The sequence below is a fragment of the Sinocyclocheilus anshuiensis genome, unplaced genomic scaffold, assembly GCF_001515605.1.
Source record: "Sinocyclocheilus anshuiensis isolate Anshui unplaced genomic scaffold, SAMN03320099.WGS_v1.1 scaffold3337, whole genome shotgun sequence".
NCBI lineage: Eukaryota > Metazoa > Chordata > Actinopteri > Cypriniformes > Cyprinidae > Sinocyclocheilus > Sinocyclocheilus anshuiensis.
In genome coordinates this window covers 1,350-14,378 of record NW_015554311.1, presented here as the reverse complement: position 1 = coordinate 14,378, position 13,029 = coordinate 1,350, and the positions used below count along the sequence as shown (strand labels likewise).

Genomic DNA, 13,029 nt, shown 5'->3' with positions numbered 1-13,029 from the left:
TTAGATATTACAATAGTAATAGTTATTTTGTTATTACTGTTAATATGATTTGTTGTTGTCATTATTATTATTTTATAGTAATAATTGTACTATTATTATTATATTATTACTATTAATAATATATTGATATATAAATACAACATTTTTTACAGCCCTACAAACGAGCATTAAACCTGGATTATTTTCTTTAAATCACATAAATCCAACATTTAATTCCATATTTTAATGATTTTGTAAATAATTTTCATGATATATAATTATAAAAATTGAATAATAATTATTACTGTATATTATTATATATAATCACACATTTTTTTAACCAAACTGTGCAATCCTACAAACAAACACATTAAACCTGGAGAATTTTTACCGCATTTTAAATCACAATCACAATCACAATTTTTACCAGAAAAATCACAATTAGGTTTCTTCCCAAAGCGTGCAGTCCTAGCAGTTTGTTAAAGTGTGTGTGTGTCTGACCTTCACACTTGTTGTTGTCGGTGAGTTCGTAGCCTGTCCCGCAGCTGATGACCCTCTGACAGCGGTACGATCCCAGCGTGTTGATGCAGCGCTCGCCCCCGCGGCACTGATGAGAGCCCAGCAAACACTCGTTCATGTCTGCAGACACACACAAACTGTCTGTTTACATGGTGCTCTATGATCATTTAAAACCAAGGATTTAAATCTTGTGTTTGCTTGATTGCAAATCCGTTAAAGGATATTTAGGCTGCATTAATTAGGACAACCGGAACCGGGAACACTTCCCATAACACCCGATGTACAACAGATGTACTTGCTACATCGTTAGAAGAATGGCATCTACGCTAATATTAGTCTGTTTCTCTCTTATTCCGAGGTCACCGTAGCCACCAGATCCAGTCTGTATCCAGATCAAATGGTCACTGCAGTCACCCGGATCCAGTACGTATCCAGCCCAGATGGTGGATCAGCACCTAGAGAGGACCTCTACAGCCCTGAATGTCGGCGGAGACCAGGACAACTAGATGAGCCCCAGAGACAGATCCCCAGTGAGGACCTTGTCTCCTAGATGGCCACCGGGACAAGACCACAAGAAGCAGTTGAGTCCTCTGCACAATGTGACTTTGCTGCAGCCACGAATTGACTGCTTCATCTGGCCAGAGGAGAACTGACCCCCCGACTGAGCCTGGTTTCTCCCAAGGTTTTTTCTCCATTTCTGTCACCGATGGAGTTTTGGTTCCTTGCCGCTGTCGCCTCTGGCTTGCTTAGTTGGGGACACTTCATTTCCAGCGATATCGTTGACTTGATTGCACAGAGACTATTTAAACTGAACTGAGCTGGATGATGACATCACTGAATTCAATGATGAACTGCCTTTAACTGAAAATTGAGTGTCTACTATTGTAATTTTGCATTATTGACACTATTTTCCTATTTAATACTGTACAGTTGCTTTGACACAATCTGTATTGTTAAAAGCACTATATAAATAAAGGTGACTTGACTTGACTTGATTGTATCTACTTGTGCTTGTTCTTAAAGTGGTGTTTGTATTTGTGTTTAAAGGTTTTTCCCCTGACTAATTGACTGACAAATTGACTCATTGCATTGAACTTTCAAAATAAAGAAGGGAAAAGGAGAGCAAAAGTGTGGTCAGTGAGTGAAATCCAGTTGAAATCTTCATGTAGTGGGCTGTCTTTTTCAAGTGGGAGAGTTCTGCACATCGAGAACCTCAAAACAGTGAGGATTCACTTGACCATCCTCAGACTCTGGAAGAGACCTTCTTACATACTGAAGCGTATTAAAACCGGTTTATTAGTGGATGTTTACTGACCTTCGCAGGTTTTCCCGTCCACCTTCAGCTTGTATCCCTCCAAACAGGCACAAGAGCCGTTAAAACAGCTCTGAGAGCAGCCGGCAGCTTCGATGCAAACACACACACAACATTAACAATCTGCACATGATATATTAATAAGATGCATTCGATTGTTTTTATAGGATTATATAGTACATTAGGAGCAGATTCTAGTTACCTTTGCACTGATCCTCTGTGTTTTGTGCATCACCCTGTGATGGTGGTAATTCTGTCATTTTTAAACATAAATGAGTTCATGTCAGAGATGCAAACAAGTAAGAGGGAAAAGGGTGAGAACATTTCTTTTTCTTTTAAAGATATTCGCTTTACATGCTCATTTGTAGTTACTTTAAGGTATTTCTTTAAATATTTTTGTATTACCTTGTATGTCCAAAACTGTCATTTTTCACACACAAAAAAATTTTTTTTAACATCTTGTTGCAACATTTTACAAAAATCAAGATTGAATATATTTGGTTAAAATCCCATGTTCTAAAAGATGAAGTGCTATGCAGGCTATTAAAGACAATATTGGCTGATTAGACCGCACTGCTGACCTAAAATGCAAAATGTTTGCCCTCTCTCTCTTCACCGTTCCCACATTTCAGACCTCAAATACATAACATATTACCCTTTTTAGACATAGCTTTTGAAGTAAAGAGTAAAGAAAATACTATACCCCACTCATAAAAACACTTTCGCATTGGATCTAAGCAAATCTCATAGGTGACCTATTTTGATCTCAAAAAGTGAGTTGTCACTGAAAGGTGAGGAGTTTGCATCTATGAATGTGTTATAAATGAGCGCTTGTGTGTGATATCCTCTGTGGAGATGTCAGTTCATGAGCACTAGAGGGCAGAAGAGCTCATCCTCTCTCAACTGCTTCACTCCAGAGACTAAACCGACCTGAGAGACTCTATTAAAGGGTTAGTTCACCCAAAAATGAAAATTAGCCTGTGTTTTACTTACCGTCAAAGCATCTGAGGTGTGTATGACTTTCTTCTTTCAGATGAATCCAATCGGAGTTATATAAAAAATTGTCCTGACTCTTGCAAGCGTTAGAATGGGAGAAGGTATGCGTTTCTGTTCAACAGTCCAAAAGTAGTCAAATAAAGCGCGCGCATCCGTAATAAAATGTGCCTCACATGGCTCCGGGGGGTGAATAAAGGCCTCCGGAAGCGAATCCATGCGTTTTTTAAGACAAATATCCATATTTAAAACGATATAAACACCTTTTTCTCACTTCTGCTAACTGTCGTAGGCGGAAGCCGTTCCAGGCAGATGACGTAGGACGTAGGCCGGTGATTAGTGACGAACGCAGAAGTGCGACGGAGAGAGAACAAAACAAAATGCCGGTCACGAATTAGAAACACACAACGAGGATTTGTAAAGAAAAATGTAGGAGGATTTCGATATAAGCCAAGAGGAGACTGGTTTTCCTTTGCTAAAGTAAGGAAACTTTGCTTCCTTTGCTCCTGTAAACAAACATTGGTTTTCGCGAGACTTCGAAGAGGCCTTTATTAACCCCCTGGAGCCGTGTGATGCGTGTTTTAATATGGATGGATGCGCTTTATTTGACTACTTTTGGACTGTTGAACAAAAACACCCGCCCATGCCATTATAAAGCTTGGACGAGCCAGGACAATTTTTAAAGGGGTCATATGATGCGATTTCAAGTTTTCCTTTCTCTTTGGAGTGTTACAAGCTGTTCGTGAATAGATAAGATCCCTGAAGTTGCAAAGACTAAAGTCTCAAAACCAAAGAGATATTCTTTATCAAAGTTAAGACTCTGCCACACCCCCCTAAAACGGCTCGTTCTAACACGCCCCCACATATCTAGGTCACTATGTGGGAATATTTGCATAATGCGCCCAAATGTGCACGCAAAGAAAGAAGGCGTGGTTTCAGTAACCGCAGTTAGTGTTGAACCAGCCATGTCAGGGAGACACTGTGTGTTTCTAGGAGAAAGCAAAAGTACTTTATTTGGCCTTCCGAAAGTAGATGCATTTAGGAATCTTTTGTGTAGCCTTAAAACTTAATGTAATTAAGTAAAATTTTATATTTTATATTTATATATACATATATATATAAATGTATACTACTTATTATTATTTTTAGATTCAACATTTTTTATTTAAACTGTCAATGAACCAATTATTTTTTAATAATTAATAATAATACTTTAAATATTATTTCATACTAATTTCAATAAATTCATATATACAGTGTGTGTGTGTGTGTGTGTGTGTGTGTATATATATATATATATATTTTTTGTAGCCTAAAAACTTTTCAAAATATATATATATATAATTCTTATATACATTTCTTTTTTAGTTCTTTTATAAAATTTGAATACAATTTCTATCAAATCTTTTTTCTGTCTCCTTCTGTCTTCAAGCTTTTGTATTATTTTAAGTTGGCTGTTTTTGCTGTTTTAAGAGCAGTTACAAGCATTTTATTTGATGTAGTATTGTATTTCCTCTCTGAATTTTCTTGTAATGATACTTATGTAAACTTTACATTTTTTTTGCACCATAAAGTTATAATTTAGTATTTCATGTCCATTTTCTCCCTCTCTGATCCTTAAGAATTAAACAGACTTTTTTTCTACTGTACCTTCAAGATTACATGCAAATGACCTGTTCTGCTGTAATTGTCAACATCTGTGAATATCGACAGTCATGCATTCATCAAACGCTCTTATTTCAAAACAGCAAGAAATCGGTTTTCCATGTTTGTTTGTTCTGACCCGGTGCAGGCTTTCCGTTGCTGTTGGGCGATCGGTCCACACAGCAGGCGCGGGACACCAGACCGCACTGGTACCACACAGCGAGGGTGAGGTCACATGACAGCCCTCGCTCCTGGGCCGCCCGGCCGAGCAAACAGCACTCACAGCACGTCTGCAGAGGGAGAGAGACTCAAGATCAGAGACCCGAGGAAAACAGATCGTACGCTCACAGTATGTACCTAAAACACCTGCACACATACACTGATGCACATCATGAACCTGTTTCAACAGGCTTAAACTATACTACATTTTCAAGAGAAAGTAAGAGACATTAATTATGCAGGTGATTTCAAATGCTCCGTTCAAAACCTAGTGAGTTTCCTATATGCAGCGTATTAAGGCAACATTTTAATATACATAAAGTCATTACTATTAAACTGTGAGGGAATATTTAGATCGGGTGGCGTCTGGTTATTTGTTAATCTAGCCACTGTGCTAAATAAAAACCTAGGATTGTTTTGGTTATTTTCTATGAGTTTGTATGTAACAAAAATTTAAAATATTTATATAAATTTATACAAATATACATATTTGAAATATAGATATATAAAGATATATAAAAAAGAAAACATATACATTGGGATATATATATTTATTTTAACCAAAATGTGTGCGCTATTCATTTTTAGGCTTATTAAAGATTCATGCTGTTAGCTTAGTGACATTTTAAATCTTTCTCGCTACACTTGATGTTGCTGCCTATGTAGAGTGTTTTATATCAGTTACTTATAAGGTTCTCTTTCTTAGAAGGCAGCTGCCTATGTAGGGAGCAGACAGTGAGGTAATTTACTGAGTTTCAGAACAGAGCAGTGTAAAATTTACTGCGGTATACAGACACAGAGAAGTGCTGTGTCTATTGATGATTTGTTGGAGTCTGTCCACCAAACAGAGTTCATACCTATGTGAAAAATAACTACGAATCCTTTCCTACCACACAGACTGAAGCAGGAGAGAAAGAGAGAGAAAACAGAAAATATATTCCTCTAGAGGACGGATCTTGACCGTAAGCAGCGTGGCCTGTTTCCCAGACACAGATCAAGTCAGACGCACACTGTCAGTGATTACTCACTTCTGCAGATCTTTCTGAGATTAAGATGTAGAGCTGGAGCTAAATGTGGAAAAATAGATCTGTTTATATTATAAATACAAGCTAATTAAAGGAACAGGTCATCAACAGTGTAAACATAATAAAATATAATATATATATATATATATATATATATAAATACTGTATATTTATACGCAAACAATTACATATTAAATAATATATTTTATCTAATATTTGTTTATTTATATTGTATTTATAATGTAATAATGTCGTTTTTACATGGACATTTTTTATTTTAATATAAATATACTATAATAAATATAATGTATTATTTTATTTTATCTGATTATATAATTACTTTATATTTGTACCTGTTTTTTGAGTGTGTACTGTGTATATTTATTATGTATATATAAATACAAACACATGCATGTATATATTTAAGACAAATATGTTTATATATTAAATATATTTGTATATAATATAAAATATAATAATATAAACATATAAATGTATATACAGTACATGTAAATATTTTCTAAATATATACTGAATGTGTGTGTGTTTATATATACATAATAAATATACACAGTACATGTACATATATAATGTAAACAAAAAAACTTTTATTTTGGATGTGATTAATCGCGATTAATCGTTTGACAGCACTAATATATATCTTATATGATATATTAAGAAATATATTTGTAATAATTAATACAATTTTATTTTAATTATAAACTAATAATATAGTTTATATAGTAAAATATAAACTAATAATATAGTTTTTAAAGACATTAAGACTGATGTAAAAACATAAGATCACTTCTTTTGCCTGATGCTTAGGCTAGCATCGCATGAATTTTACTATTTAATAAATAATTATAAATATACTATAATAAATATAATTTATATAAAAAAAAAATGTATATATAAAAATATAAAATATAATTTATTATTTTAGATTTTTATTTTTTAAGTGAATTATACATTTCTTATATTTTATGTAATAATATACTTTATACTTTCCACAGCAGATGTTTAGACGTACGATCTCTTCTAGCATCCGAAAAGCATTTGAGAAGCAATAAATTGTCTTTGTTTTCTGAAAAATGTAGCAAAATAAAGTGAATTTGCCAATGTTTTTTCTTGTTTTATGCACAAACTCACTTAATATTGATGCATTCTTTGGAAAACAAGACTTAATAAATGACGTTATTTTCCTTCTCAAGTAAAAGTATCTTGATTTAAGAATGTTTACAAATTTGTACAAGAAAACAACATGAAAATACTAATACTAAAATATTTTCCCTTTTTATTTATTTGTTTATTTGTTTGTTTGTTTTCAGTGCAAAAATGATGTCAAGCTCCAAAATGGATAAAAAGAAGCATAAATGTAGTAAAAAAAAAAAATTAAAAAAAAAGTAGTCCATACTACTTGTGCACTACATACAGTAAGTTTTGACAGAGTAACAGACTGAGAATTAAGTCAAAATTTGCTGGAAATCTCTCATCCATGACACACATGACCCAAGAATATCACTTTCTGTGTGAATTATCCTTTAGGTCAAATGCCTGAGCATCTTTTATCCATGAATGATTTGAATAAACTGAGCAAACGAGGTTTCTGAGAACAGAAAACAGCACTAGAAAATGCTCATCTAGAGTTTTAGAGGAAACACAAACAGTTCTGGCGATTTAAACTTGTCCTAAGATCATCTAATACCTCCCGTGAACTGTTTCAGATGAATTAGGCTCGGTGGTTAGCGATAAACGCATTAATAACGCAGAGCAATGCGTCTGACAGGTGCTTTTAAACACTCTTACAGTCCCGCTGACAGCGCGAGATGAATGCTTCCTAGAAGACGGCAGACACCTGGAGGATTGTAATGTCCAAACACACTCAGGTGTGTGTTAAACCTGGAAGAGACACTCTATTCTTCATCCTGAGGTATAATCGGAGCTGTATTTATAACAGAAACAAGTTCCCTCCTGCTCAACGTAAACAGTGCTGAGAGAAATATCTCTAGAGTTTACATGACGAAGAGTTTGGGCTTTAAAAGCCACATTTATCATCTTATTGTGTATCTGAGTGTCTGACACAGACGTGTTTGTACAAGCTCTCTCTAGCGAACACACACACAACAGCCACAAACACTCAGATCACACCTAAAATATGTGAATTTCAAAGCGTTAGGTGTGAAATATAAACGCGGATGTCATTTATGTTGAAGAGAGATAGAGTGAGTACATTTTACAAGCTAAACATTTCACAAAAAGACGTTTGTTATAGGTCTTAAAGGATAAAATGATACATATACTGTTCAAAATGAAGACAATCTGGCCCAAAAATTAGCCCAAGTGAGCTACATTACTGTCTAATAAGTACAAAGTCAGCTGGCTTTTAAGGCTGCATTTGACCTTTTGAAGCCTCGACATAATCACCAATGTATATATTATTATTATTATTACAATGTATACATATTTAATGTACATATATTAAATTATTTACTACAATTATTATATATAGAGAGAGAGAGCGAGAGAGTAAATATTTTAATCTGATAATAATAATATTTTGTATAATATATATATAAAACTATAATAACTATATTTAATATTTATATATATATATATATAGAGAGAGAGAGATATTACATAATATTTTAATCAAATAATAATCTATAATAATATATTATATAATATAACTAAACATGTATATTAAAATATTTAAAAATGTACACTATATTATTTTTTTTTATTAAATAGTCGATATTGAATATATTATATACTATGTGTATTATTACATTTAAATAATATTTACATATATAAATAATATTTAATCTAATAATAATAATATATAAAAAATGCAATGTGATACATTACATTATAATAAATTACAATATAATAATAAATATAATAACAAAAAAATTTTCAAAAAACATTTTGTTACTGAATAAAGTAAATTCATAAAACATGCAAATATCATATGCAGCATTAATATGCATGTTCTGAGAAAATCCAGTACCTTAGCCGTCTTCGTTTCACATGTGCTGCTGGACAAGAGTGCATCACAACTGCCCTGGTCCTTCGCCATATTGATGCCGCTGGTGCATATGTTGTCTTCAAGAACCGCAGTACAGCACTGTTCCTGAGCGATCCTACGAGACAAGCACACACAGTCAGATCAGTGCTAATCAACAGATTATAGAGGTCGAGCACAACGTGTCCATTGTGTCCTTGAGCAATACCCGTAACCTCTGGGTTTTCTAGTGGACTAGATGTGAGTATCAGCTAAATAATAAATACACAGTGCTGGCTATTAAGTGATTATATCTAATCTGGATTACATAATCAGATCACAAAATTAAGTAATTAGTATTTAAAGTACTTGTAATAAGATTTTATAATCATACACTGTAAAAATAATGATTTCTTGAATTTTCAAATAGGATTTTTGGAGTACGTTTTACAAGAAAATAGCTATTTCAGTTTTACATAGTATTTTCTTGTGAAATTTACAAGCAATTTCTGAGTGAAAACTGTTTCTACCCCAATTTGTTTTCCAGCATATATATAATTATTTTACAATTTTAAAATACTCAATTAGACCAGTTTTTATTCATTAAATGATTATATTATTATTCACACAATGGCAGTAAATAATTCATAATTTACATATATATTATTATAATATTTAATTATTTATAATAATAAAAATAAATAATCATATTTTCTATTTTGATATAGTCTTATATATTATTTCTAATTATTATATAGAATATTTGTATTTCTGTTATAATTATGGTACAAAATAAACCTATTCAGATCTATGTGATGAACGAGTTGTGTACTCTAACCTAAAGTAATCAGAATAAACTGTGTAATCTAATAGATTACATTACTAACTACAAATTTTCATCATGTAATTTGTAACCAGTAGTGGACTACAATTTGTAAGTAATCTGTACAGCACTGTAAACAGACTAAAGGACCAAGGAAAGACGATTCAGATTGTGCAAGACCCCAAAGTTCCATCTAATTCACTTTTGTTAAATGAATTCTGCTTCCTGGCCATCGTAAACCACAGGACAGATGTTGGAGAGCAGAAGTCGAGTGCTCTGTTGACTGCAGAGCGTCACTGTTTGGTTCTGCTCCAGGTTGGACCGCAGCACTGACGCATGAAGCCCAGTTTTTACGGTAAGACGATCGCTGTTTGTCTCTTTCGCTCTTGCTTCACCCTCTTTCACAATCATCCTCGCAAGAAAGCCCAAGACACCCGTCTGTGGAGCACCTCCGAACAGCCTTTTAAGGGAGAAGTCTTCTGCGATTTCTCCTTTCACTTGTTTTTCCCCTTTTCGGTGTCTGAAATAATCTGCAGATTTCCTGTTATTCGGGTCGCTCTCTCTTCTCCGTCTGACTAGAGTTTCACCTCAGTGGAATTTCCTGGATTTGGAAATATTCCCGTTCGCCTAAGCGCCCCGTTTCTGCGAGCCCCCCTACCAAAGAGATCCAAACCATCACCACCTTTTTCTCGCACTCTCTCATTTATACAAACACCAGATCACTTGGAAGGCCAAGGCAAACGCGTCTGATGCCAGAGTAACACGATCGTGGCCACTTCTACCGATGATGCATTGCTTCTGCATAAGACCATCTAATGCATATTTTAAGCAAAAATCGCTTTTGGGAACCCAGAATTGCGTCAATCTGATTGGATGCATGCACAGGTTTTTATCCATCCGGCGGGAACTAAGTTGTGGTGAATTATGCCTATACCTCTAAAATACTGAGTATTTACTTTTATAGGAATGCTTCACCCAAAAATGAAAATTTGTTGAGAATGTACTCACCCTCAGGCCACACGAGATGTAGATGACTTTGTTTCTTCATCAGAATTGGAGAAATGTAGCATTGCATCACATTGCAGTGAATGGGTGCCGTCAGAATGAGAGCTGATAAAAACATCACAATAATCCACAAGTAATCCACACCACTCCAGTCCATCAGTTCACATCTTGTGAAGCCAAAAGCTGTGTTTGTAAGAAACAAATCCATCGAGACATTTTTAACTTCAACCCGTTGCTTCTGGTCCATAATCCATAATAACACTTCCTCCAGTGAAAAAGTCCATCTCCTGTTGTCGCTCACATCAAAATCCACCCAGATTTTTGTTTAAAGCTGTTTTGGACTGTGTTCACTTGTAAACGGTGCTTGATCTGTGCAGATTTCTCTCCTGATTCAGATGAGATGGACTTTTTCACTGGAGGAAGTGTTATTATGGATTATGGACTCGTATTTTGGCCAGAAGCAATGGTTTGAAGTTAAAAATGTTTTAATGCTAAATTTGTTTCTTACAAACATGCAGCTTTTCACCACCTGATGGACTAGAGTGGTGTGGATTACTTGTGGATTATTGTGATGTTTTTATCAGCTGTTTGGTCTCTCATTCTGACGGCATCCATTCACATCCATTGGTGAGCAAGTGATGCAATGTTAAATTTCTCCAAATCTGATGAAGAATCAAACTCATCTACATCTTGGATGGCCTGAGGGTGAGTAAATGTTCAGGAAATTTCCATTTTGGGGTGAACTATTCCTTTAAGGAGAGACACTGTAGGCAAAACCATTGCTTTTTCAATTCAAATCAATTCAGTTTTGAAATTTTGGCCTATTTTGCTCCCATAACTTGTTGACTAATGGAAAGAAAACATCAACAATAGTATTTATTTTATTACACTGTATTTATTTGCATCTGTATATTTCAATTACAGTGCATATTTTTAAAGCCGGATATCTCAAAATGAGTTTGTTTCTCCACTTCAGCAGCACTTACACGCTTAACTATGTTCTATATTCTGAAGGTTTTTATAGATGGGTGTGTTCATATATCATTCAGACTGATTTATATAACATTTTATTCCTAAAAACCTGGTGAAAATGTTTTTTTTTTTCTGTCTGTTGGCAGTGTTTTCTGATTTATGAAGTGATCCAAAATCCCCTCTGTAAAAACCTAACGTCAACAAAATCAAACAAATCCAACGTTCAGATATGCTCTGGATATGTATGCAAATTGGTGCATATGTAATTAGATAAAAAGCCTAATTTGCATATTTAAACATAACATTTCATAAAACTTGTAATACGACATATAATGTCTTAATGTACTGTGGTTAATCAACTGGGGAAAGTGTTATTTCAGGTTTTTTTACCCCATTCACCTGTAGTGTCGTGCCAGCTGAACTAACAAAATAACAAACTGATTTGTTTCTCTTTTAAGTGTTTTCTGTGGAAATGTGGTAGATCTCAGATGGCCAGGAACAAACCTGAAGGTAGGGGTGTGCGATATTGACAAAAAATAGTGTCTCAATATTTTCTAGGATTATTCAATAACGATAATTAGACAATATTTTGCTGAGTGTATTATTTTGCTGATATCTTAAGGACAACCATGGACTGCCGGCTCTTAAAGTTTTTGATATTCTTCATATTCTGTGTGGTGGTCAGTTCACACTGATAGAAATTAATCTTTTCCAATAAGTTCAAACTGATTTTTACATTTTATGGGCATTTTTACCTTAATAAAGCCAGTTTTCTAAAAGTGTCCATTAACTTTTGAGTCAAATTCTTACATTTAATCAGTGAATTGGAATAATAAGACATTTAGGCTGTTACCAAGCAAATGAAAACATTTTCTGCCCCATGTCTTGAATTTGTGATCATTCTAAATGTATTTTAATAGACTTAGTCATGCAGTGAAAGAACTCTAGACTTCATGTAATGTAAGCGTGCGCTCTGTAGGGGTGTTTTGTTTGGTTTTTGCAAAATACTCGATAATGTGAAATCGCACATCATTAAAACAACAATTACGATATTATTGCAGACGATATATATCGCACACCCCTACCTGCAGGTGGTGGATTCGGAGATGAGCGGCAGACTCGTGCAGTCCTGAGACTCCTGGCCTCTTTCTTTGCCATCCTTACAGCAGTCGTCCAGCGAGATGGGATCTGTGGTCTCTGGACAGGAAAAAAACAGGAAAGACATTACGCACAACAAATCCAAATTTTCTCCTCCTCCCAGAATGGATATCCCAGCTGTTCAACTCCTGTGCCTGGAGCAACAGGAACGTTCGCTGGAGGACCATACCAGGGACTTTTTAGTTCTGGCATGCCTTACGCACTTCCCTGACCACTCGCTCTGCGTATTCTATTACACCAGCCTGAGCGAGCAGTGTAAGGCATGCCTGCCAGTGAACGGTCCCGAGGAGGATTTCGCCGCTTTTGTGGAGTGGGTGCTAGAGAGAAATGGACTGTATTTCGCCATCTGCCCCGCCGAGGAGGACATCTCCAGCCC

At 34.8% G+C, this 13,029-nt stretch overlaps 1 protein-coding gene and 1 long non-coding RNA gene across 4 annotated transcripts in view; one reads left to right on the top strand and one right to left on the bottom strand.

The window, feature by feature from the left end:
• The window catches only part of LOC107671363 (uncharacterized), a 16,641-nt gene extending 11,528 nt beyond the window's left edge, over positions 1 to 5,113 (top strand). Inside the window, exons 2-3 of the long non-coding RNA XR_001632191.1 lie at positions 2,088 to 2,092; positions 5,102 to 5,113. This is a non-coding gene — a long non-coding RNA (uncharacterized LOC107671363). The remainder of the gene's footprint in view (positions 1 to 2,087; positions 2,093 to 5,101) is intronic.
• LOC107671362 (fibulin-1) overlaps positions 1 to 12,713 on the bottom strand; it is a 54,799-nt gene extending 42,086 nt beyond the window's left edge. For 2 of the 3 annotated variants that reach the window (XM_016464268.1, XM_016464269.1), the window contains exons 1-6: positions 12,581 to 12,657; positions 8,702 to 8,834; positions 4,587 to 4,737; positions 2,013 to 2,063; positions 1,814 to 1,900; positions 481 to 618 (exon numbers count right to left, since the gene is read on the bottom strand). In XM_016464268.1, the coding sequence (XP_016319754.1) occupies positions 481 to 618; positions 1,814 to 1,900; positions 2,013 to 2,063; positions 4,587 to 4,737; positions 8,702 to 8,770 (496 nt within the window). In that variant the 5' untranslated portion in view covers positions 8,771 to 8,834; positions 12,581 to 12,657. Of the gene's footprint in view, positions 1 to 480; positions 619 to 1,813; positions 1,901 to 2,012; positions 2,064 to 4,586; positions 4,738 to 8,701; positions 8,835 to 12,580 lie in introns of all 3 variants that reach the window. The other variant, XM_016464270.1, reaches the window with a different exon arrangement.
• Positions 12,714 to 13,029: the final 316 nt, after the last annotated feature.